This window comes from Zonotrichia albicollis, chromosome 1, assembly GCF_047830755.1.
Source record: "Zonotrichia albicollis isolate bZonAlb1 chromosome 1, bZonAlb1.hap1, whole genome shotgun sequence".
NCBI classification, from domain to species: Eukaryota; Metazoa; Chordata; class Aves; order Passeriformes; family Passerellidae; genus Zonotrichia; species Zonotrichia albicollis.
In genome coordinates this window covers 133581267-133598939 of record NC_133819.1, presented here as the reverse complement: position 1 = coordinate 133598939, position 17673 = coordinate 133581267, and the positions used below count along the sequence as shown (strand labels likewise).

The following is a 17673-nucleotide window of genomic DNA, read 5'->3' as shown; positions in this document are numbered from 1 at the left end:
TACACTCCAACAGGACACACATATTGGTTTAGCTTTTCCTTGCAGCTGCCAGACAAGCAATCAGTTTTCCAGCAGCTGCTCAGCCATTGGCCTGACTGCAGGTCAGGAGACATGCAGCATCCAAGGGACAACTCCCTCAAACCTCCAAGGGACAATTCCCACAAACCTCTTCCATAGAAGAGTGAACAGTTCTGTAATCACAGGACCAATGAGGTTTGAAAAGGCCTCTGAGATCATCGAGATCCCCCTCTGAACAAACACCACCATGTCAACTAGACCCTGGCAGCAAGTGCCCCGTCCAGTCCTTCCTTACACACCTCCAGGGACAGTGACCCCACCACGTCCTGGGCAGCCCGTTCTAATGTCCAATCAGCCTTTCTGTGAAAAACTTCCTGCAGATGTCCAACCTAGACCTTCTCTGGCACAGCTTGAGGCCGTGTCCTCTCCTCCTACCCCTGGCTGCCCAGGAAAAGACGCTTCCATGGCTACAACCTCCTTTCAGGCATCTGTAGAGAGCCTTGGGGTCACCCCGAGCCTCCTCTTGCCCACGCTCTCTGGAAGCCCGGTCCCTCTGGAGCGGCACCAACCGCGGCCGCGCTGCCGGGAGGTGCCGCCTTGGGGCGGCGGGGTCGCGGAGCTCCCGCACGGGAGCCCTAAGGCCGCCCGGCAGCGCCCCGGTGCGCCCCTGCGCGTCCGCTGTGCCCCGGAATATTCACTGTAGCCCCGAACATTCGCTGTGCCCCGGTACAGAGCCGCCCGGCGCGCCCGCCGTGGCCCTGCACGTTCGCTGTGTCCCGGTGCGCCGCCGCTCGGCTCCGGCCGCCCCCTGCGCTCCGCAGCCGCAGTTCCGGCGGTGGGAGGAAGCGCGGAGCCGCTCCGCTCCGCTCCGCTCGCCGGGGGATGCGGGAGCGCTCCCGCCCCCGCGGCCGGCGGGAGGCGGGCGGCGGCGGCGCGGGCGGGGCGGACGCGTCGCCCCGCAGAGAGCGGCGGGGGGAGCCAGCGGCGGGCTGCGGGCACGGGCCGGCCATGGAGGAAGGTGAGGGGCGGCTCCTCAGGCCGCGGAGCCGGAGCCGGGCGGAGGCGGTCGGGGCCAGGCCGCGGGCTCAGGCCAGCGGTGTGGCCGCCCCTCGCGGTTTGTGCCAGGGCACGGACGGAGCTGAAGCACTGGGCTGCAGGACACAGGCGGCCTCCCGGGCCCAGCCCGCCCCGGCGGCCCCTCGGGCCCCAGCCCAGCCCAGCCCGTCCTTTGCAGCCCCAAGAGAGAGGGCCGCTCTCTGGGGGACTTGGGGTCTTTTTCTCTTCCCTCGCCTGGCATTGTCTGTGGGCAGAGCGCCCGGGGCAGCATCTGCGGGCTCCGTGGATGCTTCCGTGAGCGTACTTTCTCTTTGGGCATCCTTCCGTATGTTTTAGTCACTCTTCTTTCTCGTTTCGTTAAGTATTAGAGAGCATCCAAAAGAGGGCTGCGAAGGTGGTGAAGGGCCTTGAGGGGAAGCTGTATGAGGAGCAGCTGTAGTCACTTGGTTTGTTCAGCCTGGAGAAGACTGACGGAGACCTCCAGCTTGCTCAGGAGGGGCAGATACTGATCTCTTTTCTGTGGTGAGGAGTGGCAGGACCCGAGGGAATGGCCTGAAGCTGCGGATGGAGGGTTTAGGTTGGTAATTAGGAAGAGGTTCTTCACCCAGGGGCGGTTGGGTGCTGGAACAGGCTCCCCAGGGAAGTGGCCACAGCACCAAGCCTGACAGAGTTAAGAAGCGCTTTGACAGTGCTCTCAGGCACATGGTGTGGTTATTGAGGTGTCCTGTGCAGGGTTAAGAAGTGGACTTGGATCATCTTTGCAGGTATCATCCAACTCAGCGCATTCTGAGATTCTGTTTCATTTTTAGCCCCTACACAAACATTTTTCTCCATGTCTTTTCAGTGCAAACCCCCTATGTAGGGGTTATGAGATGGCATTTAGTTTTCTTGGAGAAATCAGCAGAAACAAAACCGTTAATTGGTACCCAGAAAAATGCAGGAGCAAACAAGCATATGCAAATCTGTCCCATGGCATATTCCAGCCTCCCAGCTGTTCTCAGCAGGGGTACTTTCTGAGTTGCACATGGTTTCTCTATGTTTCGGAGTCTCCAGCTGCTTGTCCTCCACAACTGTGTCTGTATTCTTATGAATCTCCACAACTGTGCAGACTCTTGGTTTACAGAACATTCTTTGGGTAGGAGTGTTCTGCGTGAAGGTGATGTGCAACGAGCTGGTTCTTTTTAGCATGACTCATTAGGTTTGTTTGAGAACTTTTTGTATTAGAAAAGGTGAATCACTGCTCTCTATTCAGTGTGTTTGTGCACTTCACTAACTGGTAGATGTCTGGCATCTTTCTGTTGGTCATCCTCTTTTCTAGACTGAGGCATCTTCAATTTGCTTCCTTGTTCCTTGTATGGAAGCCATTGCACAATTTGAATCACCCTCATGGCCTTTTCTCTGAGTGTGTCCCAGCTCATCTTACCTTTCTTTAGATGAGGAGACAAAAATTACAGACAGTGCTCAATTGGTAGGTGAAAAGTAGATGAGTATAGTGGCGCAAAGTAGGAATGAGTTATGTTTTTCTGCAGTAGAAACACAAAAATAAGTGGAATGCATGTTTTCTGAACAAGAACTTGTTTGAACTGGGGACTTGCAGGGAACTGAAAAGCAGATGAAAAAATTATGTGCTGGATAGTTACTAGAGGCTGTGTCATCAGTTCAGAATTCTAGATAATTCTTAGTTGTTACCTTGTTTGAATTTCATATCACTCTGTTTGAAGGATTCATTGAAGGGAAAACAGCATTTTTCTTGTTTGTGGCAGCAGCAAGAAACAGAAGTAACTCACATCTTTTTGTATTATTGCTTTGGGCAGAATATGTTGAGCTGTCTTCAAAACCGAGGTGAAGATCTTTTGCTGATTGAGGGGTTGTTTCAGAAGTAGAATTTTAAACTGTTACTTCTTTGGGAGCTTTCTCTCTGTGCTTGAAATGCTATACTTTATAAGTTTGTTACACTTCTGCTATGGTTCACTTCTCTGCCAGAGAAGCAAAGGCCTTTTCCTCCAGTGTTCTCAGTGCTGTTGCCTTGGTCATAACCAGAATGACAGGGGCACTCACTTGTCCTTCCAAGCACATATCTGCCCACTTTTGTGATCTAGGATTTTCTTCCAGTGTGCCTTTATTTTGCATGCTACAAATGATTTTTAACTGCAGCGCACTTGGTGTTTGCATTGCTGATAAACTTCTCATATACATGTCATGAAGAGATGCTGGTGTACATTGCATTTTGGATTGGCATGAAGATAAATGTGACACTGAACACCCTAAACCTCGTGTTATTTAGACTCTTTCCAGTTCTTGTCTTGTTTAAGAAGGTAGACGTTTTCTGTTCATTCATGAAAATGTTACCATTGAGATCTTGGTTTGCTCAGAATGATTTATAATTTGCTCTGTTAACACACTGGTGTCTTATACAGGCAGACATCACTTTAACCATTTCTATTTCTCTCTCTAGTTTCTAACTTTTAGATTTAATAGCTGGGAATTAAAAGTAGATTGAATTAGAACTGAAGTAATTAATATACAACCAGAGTACTTAAAAGCTTTGTTGTGGGATGTGAAGATTGACACTTCAAGTTTGAAGTTGGATGGGTTTATGAAGGAGCTGTTTTAAGTCCAGAGGAAAATTGATGGCTGGAAAATTTCAAGCAATGTTGGACACTAGGTCAAGCAGGAGAGCTAAAAATTCTGAAGCGTCAATTACAGTTAAATCTTTTCATTACTCTTCCAGAATGATGTAAATGTTGTGGAATATCTTTAATATAAGAATTATAGAATACTTTTTGCAGTGAGTCTTTTTGTATTCACAGACCTGCAGTGTGTGAATTAGCCTCATTGCCTTTCAGACTGTAAAATAAATGGACCAGGACTTAAATTGCTGCTGCTACTCACAGAAAAGTGAACAGAAGCCCTTGGTCTTGTGATGTGATCTATGTGGCTGAGCAAACTGGGCTTTTAAATTATGTGTTAAACTAAATATTCATAAATCTGCTTAGTTCCAGTAGATCCAAAAGCAGGAAAAAAGTGATATTACATTTACTTTATAAAAGCCTTTGCCATATAAATAATAGGCATCTCAATTTAAAAGTAATGGACTAGCCAGTTTTTGTATTATACTGCTATAGCAGCATAAAACCAGGATGAGGGATTGGCACCAGTTTCTCCCAGTCTGCATAAGCTTATCTAAACTATTGATTTTCTTCATTTGTGTTCACCAAATGGAATAAACCAGTTACCTTCCAGTTTGGGTTCTGGGTAATCCCAGAGTATGTCCTCAAGAGAATACTGTTGTTTTTTCTAAGGAATAACATAAGAATTGATTTCTGTAGTGTTATATTGTTACTTTTGTTGGGCATATGACATCCTTTAATTGAGTCTCTGTCAAATACATCTTCCATGGGATTGAATCAGTAGCAGTAACTGGCTGCTACCTGCTGCTGTGTGGATTTCCCAGTGTGATTTTAGGTATTGTGTTGCAATAACTTAAAAAAAATGTCTTCAGGGGCAGCAGACCTGCGACAGAGAAAGAAACAAAACTGCACAGAATCTGACAAAATGGCTCCAGAGGAGAGAAACAAAGAAAATTCAAAGCTGGGAAGGTCGCCAAAATGTAAGCTACAGAATTTTTAGCTGACTTTTGATTGTTTTTTTCATTATTCTCTTACATTTTATGGGAAGATATTTGTAGCATGGTAATTTATAACAGACTTACTTTGAATTAAGTTTTTGAATATTTTGAGGGAAAACAGGCATGCACATTGGAGTTCTTTAATAATGACATTTTATGCGTTGGAGGGTGAAATGGTAGTCTTGGACTGTTTCAGGCTTGAGGAGGTAGAGGCAGGGGAGTTAAGAAATTTATTATTACTATTTGCATCCAAATAAATGTTTTTATTGTTCCTGGAACGATCTTCTGGTTGGAAGCTGACACCATGAAGTAATGGTACTGAAACAAGAACAGACAAAAAGTCCTTAGAGCTTTTCAAGAAACAGAACTAAAACTAGGTATAATTTTAGGCAAGTGCTCACCAAGCTACCAAAAGCTTTTATGTTAAAAGTACGTACTAACTCAAAGGAGATACAGGTGTAGTAGACACCCTTTGAATGAGTTTGGTAAATTCAGTTCCATTTGTTCTTATATTCAAAAACAAAATGGAAAATAAAATGTCTCAGAAATTATGTTAGATACAATATGCCACCTCTGTTAATGTCTTTAGGAAGTTTGTGGTGTTTTGGGTAGAATCTATAGTTTGCTCTATTTATCTGGAAGAGGCTTTTCCTTCTTGGAATTCATTTGACAACAAAGCTTGCTGGAGAAAATTTGCAGTGTAGTGTGTTGAATATTTTGTCTGTGAAACAATGATACCAACTGGGAAAGAAAACTACAGGACAGCAGTAACAAACCAGTTTTCAATGTATCTGTGCTGCTGATGGTATGATAATTCTCATGCCAGTAAGTTGCCTTGTTGTTCAGAAGTAAGAGTCATGTGTAGGCTGTGCTGTAGTTTCTCAGTGCTCTGTGCTGTTTTAGCTTTCCCACTGTTCATTTTCAGATCTGTTAATCCAGCGCTTTGCAAAGCTTTTCTTTGGCTGTCTGGCAGCAGTCACCAGTGGAATGATGTATGCTGTGTACCTCTCCACCTATCATGAGCGGAAATTCTGGTTTTCCAGCAGGCAGGTAAAGATAAACTGAAACAAAAGCCAAATTGTGTCCTTGAAATCAAATCTGATCTGTGTCATGTTGAAACTGCTTGCAGTCCTGTGTCCTTCTACTGAGGCCTCTGTCTTTGAAACAGCTTCTTTTTTTTTTGTCTTCTTTATTTTCTTTTTTTTTTTTCCCTCCTGCTAACAGTTGTCGTGGCTTGTCATGCTTTTATATGTTTTTCCATGTCACCCTTTATCCTTAAAATACTTTTCTAAAATATAAAAAAGTAACTGGAGCATACTGGGATTGCAGAAGCTACTCAACAGGAATATGTGTTGGGCTTTTTGGGGTGTTTTTGGTTTTTTTTTTTTGTTTGTTTGTTTGTTTTTGGGGGATTTTTTTGTGTTTTATGGTTGATTGGTTTGGTTTTCTTAAGAACTCCATTATTACGTGAAGTATAGAAAGTTAAATGAAATTTGGGTTTGTGAATATGAAAAGATCCTGTGGATTTTGTGCTTTTACAATGTGGATTTGAGTTGCTCTGATTCCAAGCATGCTTGCTAAGTTACAGAGAGCATTATGTACCTGATAGAAATGCTGTGAGGATTAATGTTTTGTGGAATATTTTGAAGATGTACAGTGAAGTCATAACCACGTACCATGTTACAAAACCGGTCTATCTGAAAATATATTGTCTTTGGAATGAGATTGCAGGAGATTAATTTCTTTTTTTTTTTCTAGGAACTTGAACGAGAAATTACATTTCAGGGTGACAGTGCCATTTATTACTCATTCTATAAAGAACTGCTAAAGGCTCCTTCATTTGAAAGAGGTAAAAAATTCATTTGTTTTATTAGCTTTGAAAAGTCCTGTTCACTTTGAAGACAGTAAAAAACTCCTGCAGACTGGGGAGACTAATTTTATTCTCTTATGTAGGTATATTGGTCAGATAAATGAAAAACCACACACTGTCCTAACTTTTCAGTGCTTTTTCAAAAGCAGTATTTAACTATCCTGTATTCCAGTAGATTGCCTTTAATTGATACTCTAGGATAGGGTTAATAATAACTTTTATTATGTCCTGTGTCAGAGTTATCATTGGGTTTGGCTGTGTCACAATAGTGGATTTTTCTGCCATGTAAATATAATTTATGTTGAATTTGGGAATGAGGGATGAAACTAACTGTTTTCCATCTTCTGTCAGAAGACAGAACAGTTTCTGTCACAAGCTGATCTTCTCCATCCTGTCCCTGCCAGAAGTTTTTAATCTTGTCAGCTGTGATGGATAGACACTGATGAGCAGCGAGTGGTGGGGGCAGAAAGGAACAGGAAGGAGAACAGACTGGGTGACAATGATCTCTCCTTCCTTCGTGCTCCTGCTCTTTACCCTGCACTGGCTCTGGGGCTCTCTGACCCTGGGTCCCTCTACCAAAAGGAAACTAAAGCAGTGAAAAGAGGAAGGAGCACTTCCATGCTTGTTCAGGGAGTTCAGAATGCACTGCCCTAGCATGGGGCTGGAGCTCAGGAGAGAAGAGGATGAGCTGCCCAATCTTGCAGTGGTCAGCCACTGAATTAGTTCAGTCCTTTTGTGAAACCTCACTGAAGCCAATAAAACTAAACTTTGTGGTTAGTGTTTTATTGGTTGAACAGTTTTCCAGCTGAAATGTAGCACAGCAGCAATATCTGAGTTCTTTAGTACACTCAGTGCCTCCTGTCCTCTGGGAATATTGCCCATGCTGTGAGTGGGTGGGCTGCAGGCCTCATTCAGGGATGCTGCCTCTGCAGACAGGTAGACTCGTGTCTACAAGGTATTACAAGGCATCTAGTCTTCAAGAGTATATTACAGCTGAACCCAGTTGTAAATCCTGGAAGACCTGGTTTGACCTACAGAGAACCAGCTGCAGACCATACACCAGGATATGCTCAGAGCTGGAAACAGTTGTCTGTTTGACTGCTGTATTGTTTTTGAGGCTTTTGTTCTCCCCCATATCTTGATTTGGGTTGGTTTTGCTCTTCTCTCTATTGTTCTAAGTATTGACAAGTGTTTTCTTTATTTGTAACATTTTGAAATGATCTTGGAATGATCCTTCAAGTATGGCAGCTTCAATTTCATCTTCACCCCATAGAAAGGCACATTGTGTTTGGTGAAGGATTCTTAGAAATCTCAGAAATGCAGAGCTGGAAGGGGTGATGAGGCCATCATACCTGACATCCTTCTGGAGACAGGTTTAACACATCCTGCTCATCCCTGTTAGATCTCACTCCTTAAGGTCTTCCTGTGAAGGTGATCTACAGGAATGTAGTTCCAGGACTGCATCAGTGTGTTACTGAAAAGGCTGTGCTTCAGATGATGAATTTTGGGCCTTCTATTTAAAGACTAGATGAGGGTAATAACTTTCTAGCTAGATCAGTAGGTGGAATGACATCTAACACAGAAATTTCTCTTTCCTTTTAAACTAGGTGTGGTGAATCAGTCAGTAGCTTTAATGATCAAATCTTATTCTCCCTGCCTTTGAATGCACTTTAGCCTCTTTTAGGAACAACAGTAGTAAGTCATTCCAGCAATAATTTTTTTTTGTCTGTAGGTGTTTATGAATTGACACACAACAATAAGACAATATCACTGAAGACCATAAATGCTGTCCAGCAAATGACTTTGTACCCAGAGTTGATTGCCAGTGTTTTATATCAAGCATCTGGTAGTGAAGTATGTGCATTTCTCCTACTTTCTTGTACTTGCATTATGGTTGTGTCTCTGTGTGTGTGTATGGGACTTTCTGTGCTATATCCAACTAATACATACATTTTTTGTTAAATGAGTTGAGCTCTCACCAGGTCCAGATTCTCCTCAGTCTCAATTCTGATCAGTCTCTGGCATAGGATTTTGGGGGTTTAACACTAAGCAGTAACTTTTTCTGTTATTCTTTACTTCTGCAGACTGCTTAGAAATGTCAGGAGTATCTGTGCTATCCATTAAAAACAGGAAAGTTAGTTAACTCCTTTGGAGTACAGGAGTCTGTTAATAGTGGTACCTGTCTGCCCATTCTCATAGGGAAAAGCACTTCTGTAGATGAACCTTTTGTCAGTTTCTACTCTACTCTGGCTTTGTTCTGCTTATGCTGCATACTTGTGTCCACTCTCATTATCTTTCCTTTTTTATTATTTACTTATTTTGGAACTATTTTTGCCACACCTTTACTTCTTCAAGTTCTTCCCTTTTATAACTTCTTCTAGTAGTCCTCTGAACTTCATATCCCACTGTAGCATAGATTTATTAAATCTGACACATAGTGTGTTCAAACTAAAGCAAATTCAAAAGTCATGGCACTGGCAAGCTGAGTCCTGAAGTGTGCACTTAATTCACACTGCTTTGCTCTTCCCCATGTTTTATTTGAACTCCAAATAAAGGCATGCCCAGTACTTTTCTAAAATAGGAGGCATCTCTTACCTGTTTGTAAAGCACCTAGCACATTGTTAGCAGTAACAAATTGTAAATAGTAATAATTTCCAGCTTCAGCTCAGTTGCCACTATGTCTCTTCGTTTTTATTTGTAATTTCAGGAAGTTATTGAACCAGTGTATTTCTACATTGGTATAGTTTTTGGACTGCAGGGAATTTATGTGACTGCATTGTTTGTAACCAGTTGGGTTATGAGTGGGACTTGGCTGGCAGGAATGCTGACTGTAGCATGGTTCATTATTAACAGGTAAGAAAAACATCTTTATACAATCTAGTTTGTCAATAAGGAATTTTAAAATATTAGTGGATTGAAGTGATTTTAATTAGTGGATTGAATTGCTTTGATTAAGCTTTGTGTTCTCACTGTGAGAGAAAAATCTTATGGTGAATAAAAAACATTTCCAAGAGATTAATTGATTCTCATGATGGTTTTTTTTGATGGAAAGGCCTCCTGTTGTCCAAATCATCCACATTACCAATTGAACTAACTTTATGTATGTGTGTGAATAAAGGAGTATTCACCACAATTTCATTTTTCAAAAATATTCCTCAGAAGGTTTAGTTTTGTGCTGATGAAGAATGAAGACAAATACCCAAAACAGCTGTAAAACAGAGCTGCACTCTCTGGGTAGCTCTAAATGTTGTGGCACTTGCCCGGTAGCATAGAAAGAAATTATCAAGTTGAATTTTTTTGGTAAAGAATATTTGATATTTTTTAAATCTTCTTTTTGTAGTGGGTTTTTCTGCAAAATGAAATTTTCTTAGATAATCCTAATATCAAGACTTTTTTATTTTAAAACAGTTCACTTGGAATTCCCCTTCCCCTTATGAAGCCCCACAATTATAAGGAGTCTCATTTGGGCAATGAAAACCTGTGTTCATGCTCTTAATTTGTCACCATGGAGCTCTTGGGCTTTCTGTGAACTTGAGAGCACTTGAAATAAAAGAACTATGGAGCAAAATGTTAGAGGTATACCTTTAAAGTTGAACTGTTGAGAATCATCTTCTAGGAGTGTGAAGTCATCATGACAGAATCTGTGATTAGTAGCTGAAAATACTGTTCATCAAGCTGGTGTGAACAGTGGAATGTAGGAAAAATGGTGAATAAATCTGTAATTTTTTTCAGCAGTGAATAAGATTAAACAGTGTCAACAAAATGAAAGGTTTAGTAGTTAAAAAAACTTCGAATATGCCTCTGTAAGAGGCTTCAGAGGAAAAAATGAAAGGTAATGCTTTTAAATACCTAAATGATAAAGGAGCTTGAGGCTCCTTTTTAAAGGCATAGTAGACACAAAGCAGACTGTGTACCTCTGAGACTGATGCCTTTGGTTACATTTGAAGCGTGGCTTGTGCTTCTGAGTCACTTTAGCACTTTTTAAAACTTTCACCTACGCCTCCAATTGTGTGGATACTGTCAAGTCATTCCATGAGAAAACCCTGCATGCTCCCCATCCGTCTATCTCTTGTTTTGCTGGGCAGAGTTTTTCCCTGTAGACAAAATATTTCCTGCTGCTGCTGTGAGGGAGCACCAGTTTGTATCTTAGATTGTGCTCAACTACCTAAATCACTTGTTTAAAACATATTGTATGAGAAATGAAAGAAATCTATTCTCTCAGCTATGAGCTGGTTTTCATTGCAGGTCAGAAAAGGCTTGAGGCAGATTCTTTTTGCCTTCAGTGCTAAAAATGCCAGCCAACATTGAAACCTGCTAAATGGATGAGTAAAGATTGGGCCTTTCATGCTGTTAATAAATTGGTGAACTGTATCAGCAGCAAAATTGTGTCAGTGTTACTTTGCACCAAAATCAGGAAAAGTTTGCTTGCAAGGCCACATTTACAGCTAGAAGTGGCATTTAGGCTTTCCTTGATATTCTTGTACAACAAATATTTTAATATTTTTGTTTCTTTGTACTTTATTCTAGAACAGACACAACAAGAATTGATTATTCCATACCATCAAGAGAAAATTGGGCTTTGCCATATTTTGCATGTCAAGTAGCAGCTCTCACAGGCTATTTAAAAAAGAACCTAAACTGTTCTGCTGAGGTAAAGCAAAATTAGTTTCTTAATAAAGAGCTGTGGGTAAAACTGTGCTCTAGGTTAGTTACTTCTGCTATTGTTGCTCTTCTGGGCAGAAAACAGTAGAAGTTTTGTTTCTTCTTTTCAAAAGGGCCAGTTGGATTTCACCTAGGCATGTGCAGTTTTTGCTAAACAACTTGTGCCCTACCTTGTTATGCCCCCAGGAGGGTTCAGAGAGAACAATGTGGTAATGGGCCATGTGCTGCTTGTTTTTGAATAAACAGAGGCAGAATTTTTCTCATGTAAACTGTTTTTCTTGAAGAAGGTGGTTGTTACTTTCTTACCCCGACCCTGTCTTTAAAATATTTCTTCTGATTGGCTTGAAATGTTTTTGAATATTTCAGTAATTACTTTCTTCTATGCTGAAAGTTAAGCATGTCCGAAGTCAGTATTTTAATTATTTCCACAAACAATAATTAATTTCTGTAGTTTAGGTTTTAATGACCTCTCAGTTACTTGACAGACATGCATGGGTACAAAATTAATGCTTTTTCTTTTCTTTTTTTCCTTCTAGAAGTTTTGTTATCTTCTGGTGAATGCCTCAACATACACCTTCATGATGATGTGGGAATACAGTCATTATCTCCTGTTTGTCCAGGCTGTTTCTCTTTTCCTGCTGGACAGCTTTGCCCTAGCACAGACAGAGAAGGTATGGGAGCTTTTCAGCCTCCTGACCGCTGGGGACTTGGAGGCAGCCTCTGAGGTGCCTGCCATTCCTGCTGCTCAGGAGCTCCAGAGGGAACAAGGCTGAGTGATGAGTTCTTGCAGCCTGGGCCCAGCTGAAGTGTGATGTGATATCCATCAGAAGAATAAAATAACTTCAAACTAAGTCTTTTTTGGACTGCTGTGTTTGGGATAGAAGCTAAACAAAGCTTCTGAGACCTGAAACATCCTTGGAGACCTAAAAGAGTGATGAATGATATTCCTCCGTGTTGGGCTAGCTGCCTCTTCTTTCTCCTATTCACAGCAGGGTGGGCAGACCAAAGATGTGCTTTGTTGGCTCTTTGCAGTTAAAGGGCTCATTTTCACCCTCAGTGGCCTGTTCTGCACTGCTTTGGCAATAAATAGACTTGACAGATGTTGAGGGAAAATTGATTTTTTTGAATAGAAGAAAGTATTTAAATTTATTCTGCAAAATGGCTTTTAGAAATGTTGCAACAATAAGGTGTTCTTATGCTGCCTGTTGCAGTTGTAGATATGCTTTTTTGTACATGCATGCCTTTTGGTTTTGTTAGATATCAAACTGCATGCAGTTCTAATTCTTCACCTCTTCTTTCAGTTTCTTTTCATTCTGTTCCTCGGCAGTGGGAAATGTTTGATCTATTGTAGTTCAAAGCAGAGTGTATAAGGGAGAAAATGGGTATTTTGGTAAAAGTCTGAAGAAAAATCAAGCATCAAGGTTTATAACATCTGCTTATCAAGTAGTAAATAACAGCAATTATAGATAACAGTGTGAGTATTCATTCCTGAGACAGGTTAATGAACAAGTTATTTTGAGGGCAAGGAAACCACCTGTTTACAGATGAGCTCTGTCACAAACTATGTGTTCTTACTGGTGCCTTGAAGTAACTGCTTTGTGTGCTTCATTACTGGGTGGGGAGACCTGATAAAATACTCCTACTTATGGCATTTTTACAGAATTATTGTGAAGTAATTGTCCTTTAGTTACTGAGGCTGACCAGGATCATTTTCACGTGCAGTGCTTTCCAGACCCAAATAGTATCCTGCTAGATTCATGAGCTGAAGGATTGAGATCCATTAATCTCCTGATTAACAGTGGAAGGGAGGTATCTACTGGTCTAAAAAACAGGATTTATATCCACTGTAGTTTTATCTTATTGTTTATTTTTTCTTCTGCAGGTGCATGAGGTATACAGAATCTACCTGTTTTCTGTCATTGTGGGGTACCTTCTGCAGTTTGAAAATTCAGCCTTACTAGTGTCACCATTACTGAGTCTTGTGGTAGCTTTAATGCTCTCCAAATCCCTTCAGGTAAGTAGACTTTCTTCTAACCCTGAGTCTAGTTTAAAAATTTAAACTGAACTCCAAAATTATACAGCATTCTTTAAATATTTTTGCAGATGAATATGAAAAAAAGCACATTTGTGTCAAGATTGCTGAAAATAATGTATATTTATTTGGTACTTACAGTAGCAGTGACACTAAACTTCTTATTAAAGGTAAGATTCTTCTGAAAAAGTGATTTTAATTTCAGAATCTAAATTAAAAGTTGCAGATAAATCTTGAAAAAATCTTTTGAAATGTTGCTTACCTTATTGATATGACAGTTCATAACTTAATTCATAGTTAGTAAGAGTACTAAAAATTGAGTCATTTTGTAGCAACTCAAACAGCTTCATCTTGTTGGGGTTTTGGTCTTCTGGGTTGAAACAGTTTAGAAATACTCTTTAAAGGACATTTTACCTGTTTCATAAATATGTGGTTTGCTATAACCTGAATGACCTCTACAGACTAGTCTGGATATTAAAACAATATTCTTGGGCATGGTGGCACAATAGCCAGGGGCAAGTATGAGTGGTCCTAGGGTAGATATTAGTTTTCAAGTAGAATGTGGGAACAGAGGCTTTCCTTTTGTGTAGGGGTCAGTTAGGAGTTGAGATTACACAGTGGGATTTTGGCCTGGTCTTGTATTTTGATTAGCAATTCCCTCTTGCTGGCCTTTTACACATATTAATGTGTTTTTCTTCTATGCCTCAAACTCACCATGTGAGTGTTCATTGTGTTAATTAACAGTATGAACTTAAAAGGAAAGAAACTACTGAACCCTAGAAGGCTTGAAAGAATACTCACATGTAATTATTTTCCTCTGCCATTCAGAATGCCTAGCCTTGCTGTATCTCCAGGAAAATAAAATCCAACATACTCATAAATTACAGTTATGAGTAAGTTACAGAACTTTAGGCAGCTCAGACAGTGTGTGTGAAGATTACAAATGCTCATGACCTCTGCTCAGCTGCAGTCCTGTTTTCTAGTGGAGCCAATCACAGCACTCTTAGGCTTGCTTGGGAGTAAGTCTGGGCCTGTTTTTCATGATCCTTTTTACACTGCTCTGTAGTCTTTTGACAACTTATTGGCAGCTTTTCACTTGTCCTCCTGGTGTGGTATGGGAGTGGAATGAAGGGAATAATATTCTCAAGGAAACCCTAAATGTAGATTTATTGAAGATTACCATGTTATACCAGTACCTTAATTAGCACACTTAATCCATTTTGTTAGTTTAAACTAAATCTTGAATAGTTGATTGTTACCTGACATTTTGTAATTTGAATGACTATGTGAATACTGCTTCCAGCATTTTGTGTGATTTTTCTCTGCTAAATTAATTTTCAGATGTTCATTCCTCATAAAGAAAATGGGCACTTGCTGAAGTTCATTGAAGTAAAACTTGGCTTAAACACAACTAAGTAAGTTTATTTAAACTCTTTACACCTCCCAAGATACCAAAACTTTTGAAACTGCTCTGAGAAGTGTAACATTTCAGTGTCTTGTGAGACTTTTATAGAGGAGCTAGGGAAATAGTTTAGTTATTTGTTGTCTGGTTTTAAGATTGAAGTAAAAAAATATGCACATACAGAATTTACTTAGGGTATTGAGGTTTCTGAGGTACTTCAGTATTTTTCATGCCTTAGGGTGAAAGCATTTCATGGATTTTTGTTGTCTTGTGTTGTTGAAGAATGAAAACTTTCTGTATCCTGTCTAGTGTTTCTAATAAGACTTGAAAGCAAAGATAATAGGGTAAAGGTGGCAGTATGGGCTTTTTATAGCCTGGAAAAAAAGCTCTGGAAAGAGTCATGAACTATTGATACTATCTCAAAAGAGGCTTGGGTTGTGGGTACCCCCAATATCCCTTTATGTTTTGGAAGAAATTAAGACAAGGGACATCTTAATAGTCAGAGGGAATTGTGATTCTGAGAAAAAACATTAGTATCTGTAAAGAGTTGGATGTTGGACTGCAAGATGTCATGGCAACAGATTTTCTGGAAAGCTTCCAATGGAGTGTTAGTAAGGACTGGCACACTCCTGGACCCAAGCCAAGATTTGCAATTCCATGCAGGAATTGGAACTCTCTCTGAAGAACTGCATCTTCTTACAAAAAGCTGCTTCACAGCCTTTCAGGGGAACAAGTGGAAAATGACATCACACCCAACTGAAATTGTTGGGGGACTTTTGGAAGACAAGATGTACTGATGTTGACTACGATGCACTGTTTATTACACACACATACTCATTCTTAAGTGTTTTGCAAGAAAACAAAGACTCCTGGTCAGGATTTCAGTTTATTCAGCTCCCAGGTATTAATGGATTTCCCTCTTTTTCCCCCTGGGTCCTTGCTAAATATCACTTTTCAGACTGTCAGACTCTGCAATGAAGCCAGAGACTGAGACAAACTGGGAGCCTTTACGCCTGGAACACTATGTATTGGAATTGTGATTTGCAGCACAAGAGCTTCAAGATCTCTCTTTTAAGGCCAGTTGGGACATGCCCAGCTGTTCATCTTTAAACTGATTCTGTCTAATTGAAAGTGGTTCTGTCCTCTAGTCTTTCCTTGGGAGAAAATGAAAGAGAGAGGGAAGCAAAACGAAATAAGACAAGAATGCATTCCCAGCACCGCATGCTGCACCAGTTCCAGTTGAGAATACACACTGACAGTGCTTCTGAGCAGAGTGCATTATCTTCCTGCTTGCTGTATGAGGAAGAAGAATGATGAAGTGGCTTCAGCTACAGAACTAGAATTTCAACATTAAAGATTTTATTCCTGGCAGTGTCTCAGGCTTCTTTGTGATCTCAGATGACCACTTTCCTTTCTTTGTCTCCTTGTTTGGAATGAGGACAAGCATACCTTCTTGCATCAATATCTCTAAAATCTTAATCCACCATGACAAGATTCTTTTGGTCCCCATAATGGAGTTATGTGGCAGGTTGGGCTTTTGTGATATAGAGGATTTGTAGTCTGGTCTCTTCAGATCACAGATACTTTTTGGGAAGATGGACTTTTGACAGTTACTGTAAAGAGTATTTGCAAGGCAGTTTCAAATGATAAAAAGATGACGTCAAAGATGAATCTCAAGTAGTTTCCTATGACATGAATAGGTTAAATTGCAGTTGTTTTGTGCTGGGTTGTTGGGGTTTTTTTGCTAATCTATGGGATATTATTATTGTTTTTAATGGAATGTTTTTGCCTTACTAGGAATTTTACAATGAATTGGCTCCTTTGTCAAGAATCTCTTCAGGCACCCTCCCAAGACTTTTTTTTGCGACTAACACAGTCATCACTGTTGCCTTTTTATATTTTAGTATTAATTATCTGCCTTTTTTCTGTAACTCAGGTCATTTTTAGGAGAATTTGGTAAGTAACTTGTTTATGTGAAAAATAAGTTAAAAATAAGAGGCTCCTGGATGCCTCAGGGAATGGTCGTCATGTTTGTTGCTCCAAAGTTTGTTTTACCATTGGGCTTGTCAGGGTGTGAGCGCCAGTGGGAAGGCCCACAAGAGCCTCCTGAAGAAAAGTCTTTTAGTGAGGAGGTTCTTGAGCAGCCCTCCTGTCAGGAGGGAGTTGTCACTGGTTTGTTTCCCTGCAGATGTAATTCCTGCTGAGCTCTGGATAGTGTTTGCTGATGTGTTTGTCTCTTCTCACTGACAGTGAAAGATTTTATATCTGTAATTCTCCTTCCAAAGCAAAGTTATCTAATTGTTGCTAGAATTTGTTTTTCTGTTTTGCATTTGGGGTTTTTGGTTTTTTTTTCAAGTTTACATGTTGAGAAAGATGAGATGGGTGGAGCTGAGAGGGCTTTGGATTTCTAATGCTTCACTGTTGGTTTTTAAAAACACTTGTTTACTGTGATAAGGTCCACTAGCCATTGCTGCTTGGAACAGAACTGAAGTAAAACTGACTCAATTAGTTTTAGTTTCACAGTGATTCACAGTTCCCTTGAGAGGAGGGGTAGTGGAACTGTCTTTGTAACAAAACTAAGAATACCAACACTGTAGATCCTAGCATAATTTGTCTTGGAAACACAGTGGTTAGGAAATTATCTCTTCCTGGTAGAAGATGAATGGTACTGGAACGAATTTCTCACTTGTCTGCAGCAAAAATCAATAGGTTTGTTTCAAAGATGAAGGCTTCTAACAGATAAAGATTATGCTGCTGTAAGTGAAAATGTTTGTCAGGTTGGATGTGTGATAGGATATTCAGAACAATGGAGCAAACTTCTTATTGTTTGCTAGTGGTTGAAATAACTATTTATTACTTTGTAATGAGCAGTGACTACATTATGTCCAACACCTTTTTAAGGAAAATCTTAAAATAAACCTTTTCCTCTCTCTTTTTTTTTAAATTTTTGAATCAGTTAATAATCTCAAAATATCATTTCTAATTTTCATAAGGAAACTTATTAT

At 40.5% G+C, this 17673-nt stretch overlaps 1 protein-coding gene across 1 annotated transcript in view; it reads left to right on the top strand.

Moving 5' to 3' along the window:
• The first annotated feature begins 824 nt into the window (after nucleotides 1–824).
• Nucleotides 825–17673, top strand: part of DPY19L4 (dpy-19 like 4) — a 28835-nt gene continuing 11986 nt past the window's right edge. Inside the window, exons 1-12 of the mRNA XM_005479502.4 lie at nucleotides 825–1036; nucleotides 4577–4684; nucleotides 5628–5752; nucleotides 6461–6551; nucleotides 8305–8426; nucleotides 9280–9425; nucleotides 11100–11223; nucleotides 11771–11905; nucleotides 13117–13248; nucleotides 13338–13436; nucleotides 14608–14681; nucleotides 16466–16624. Of these exons, the coding sequence (XP_005479559.3) occupies nucleotides 901–1036; nucleotides 4577–4684; nucleotides 5628–5752; nucleotides 6461–6551; nucleotides 8305–8426; nucleotides 9280–9425; nucleotides 11100–11223; nucleotides 11771–11905; nucleotides 13117–13248; nucleotides 13338–13436; nucleotides 14608–14681; nucleotides 16466–16624 (1451 nt within the window). The 5' untranslated portion in view covers nucleotides 825–900. The remainder of the gene's footprint in view (nucleotides 1037–4576; nucleotides 4685–5627; nucleotides 5753–6460; nucleotides 6552–8304; nucleotides 8427–9279; nucleotides 9426–11099; nucleotides 11224–11770; nucleotides 11906–13116; nucleotides 13249–13337; nucleotides 13437–14607; nucleotides 14682–16465; nucleotides 16625–17673) is intronic.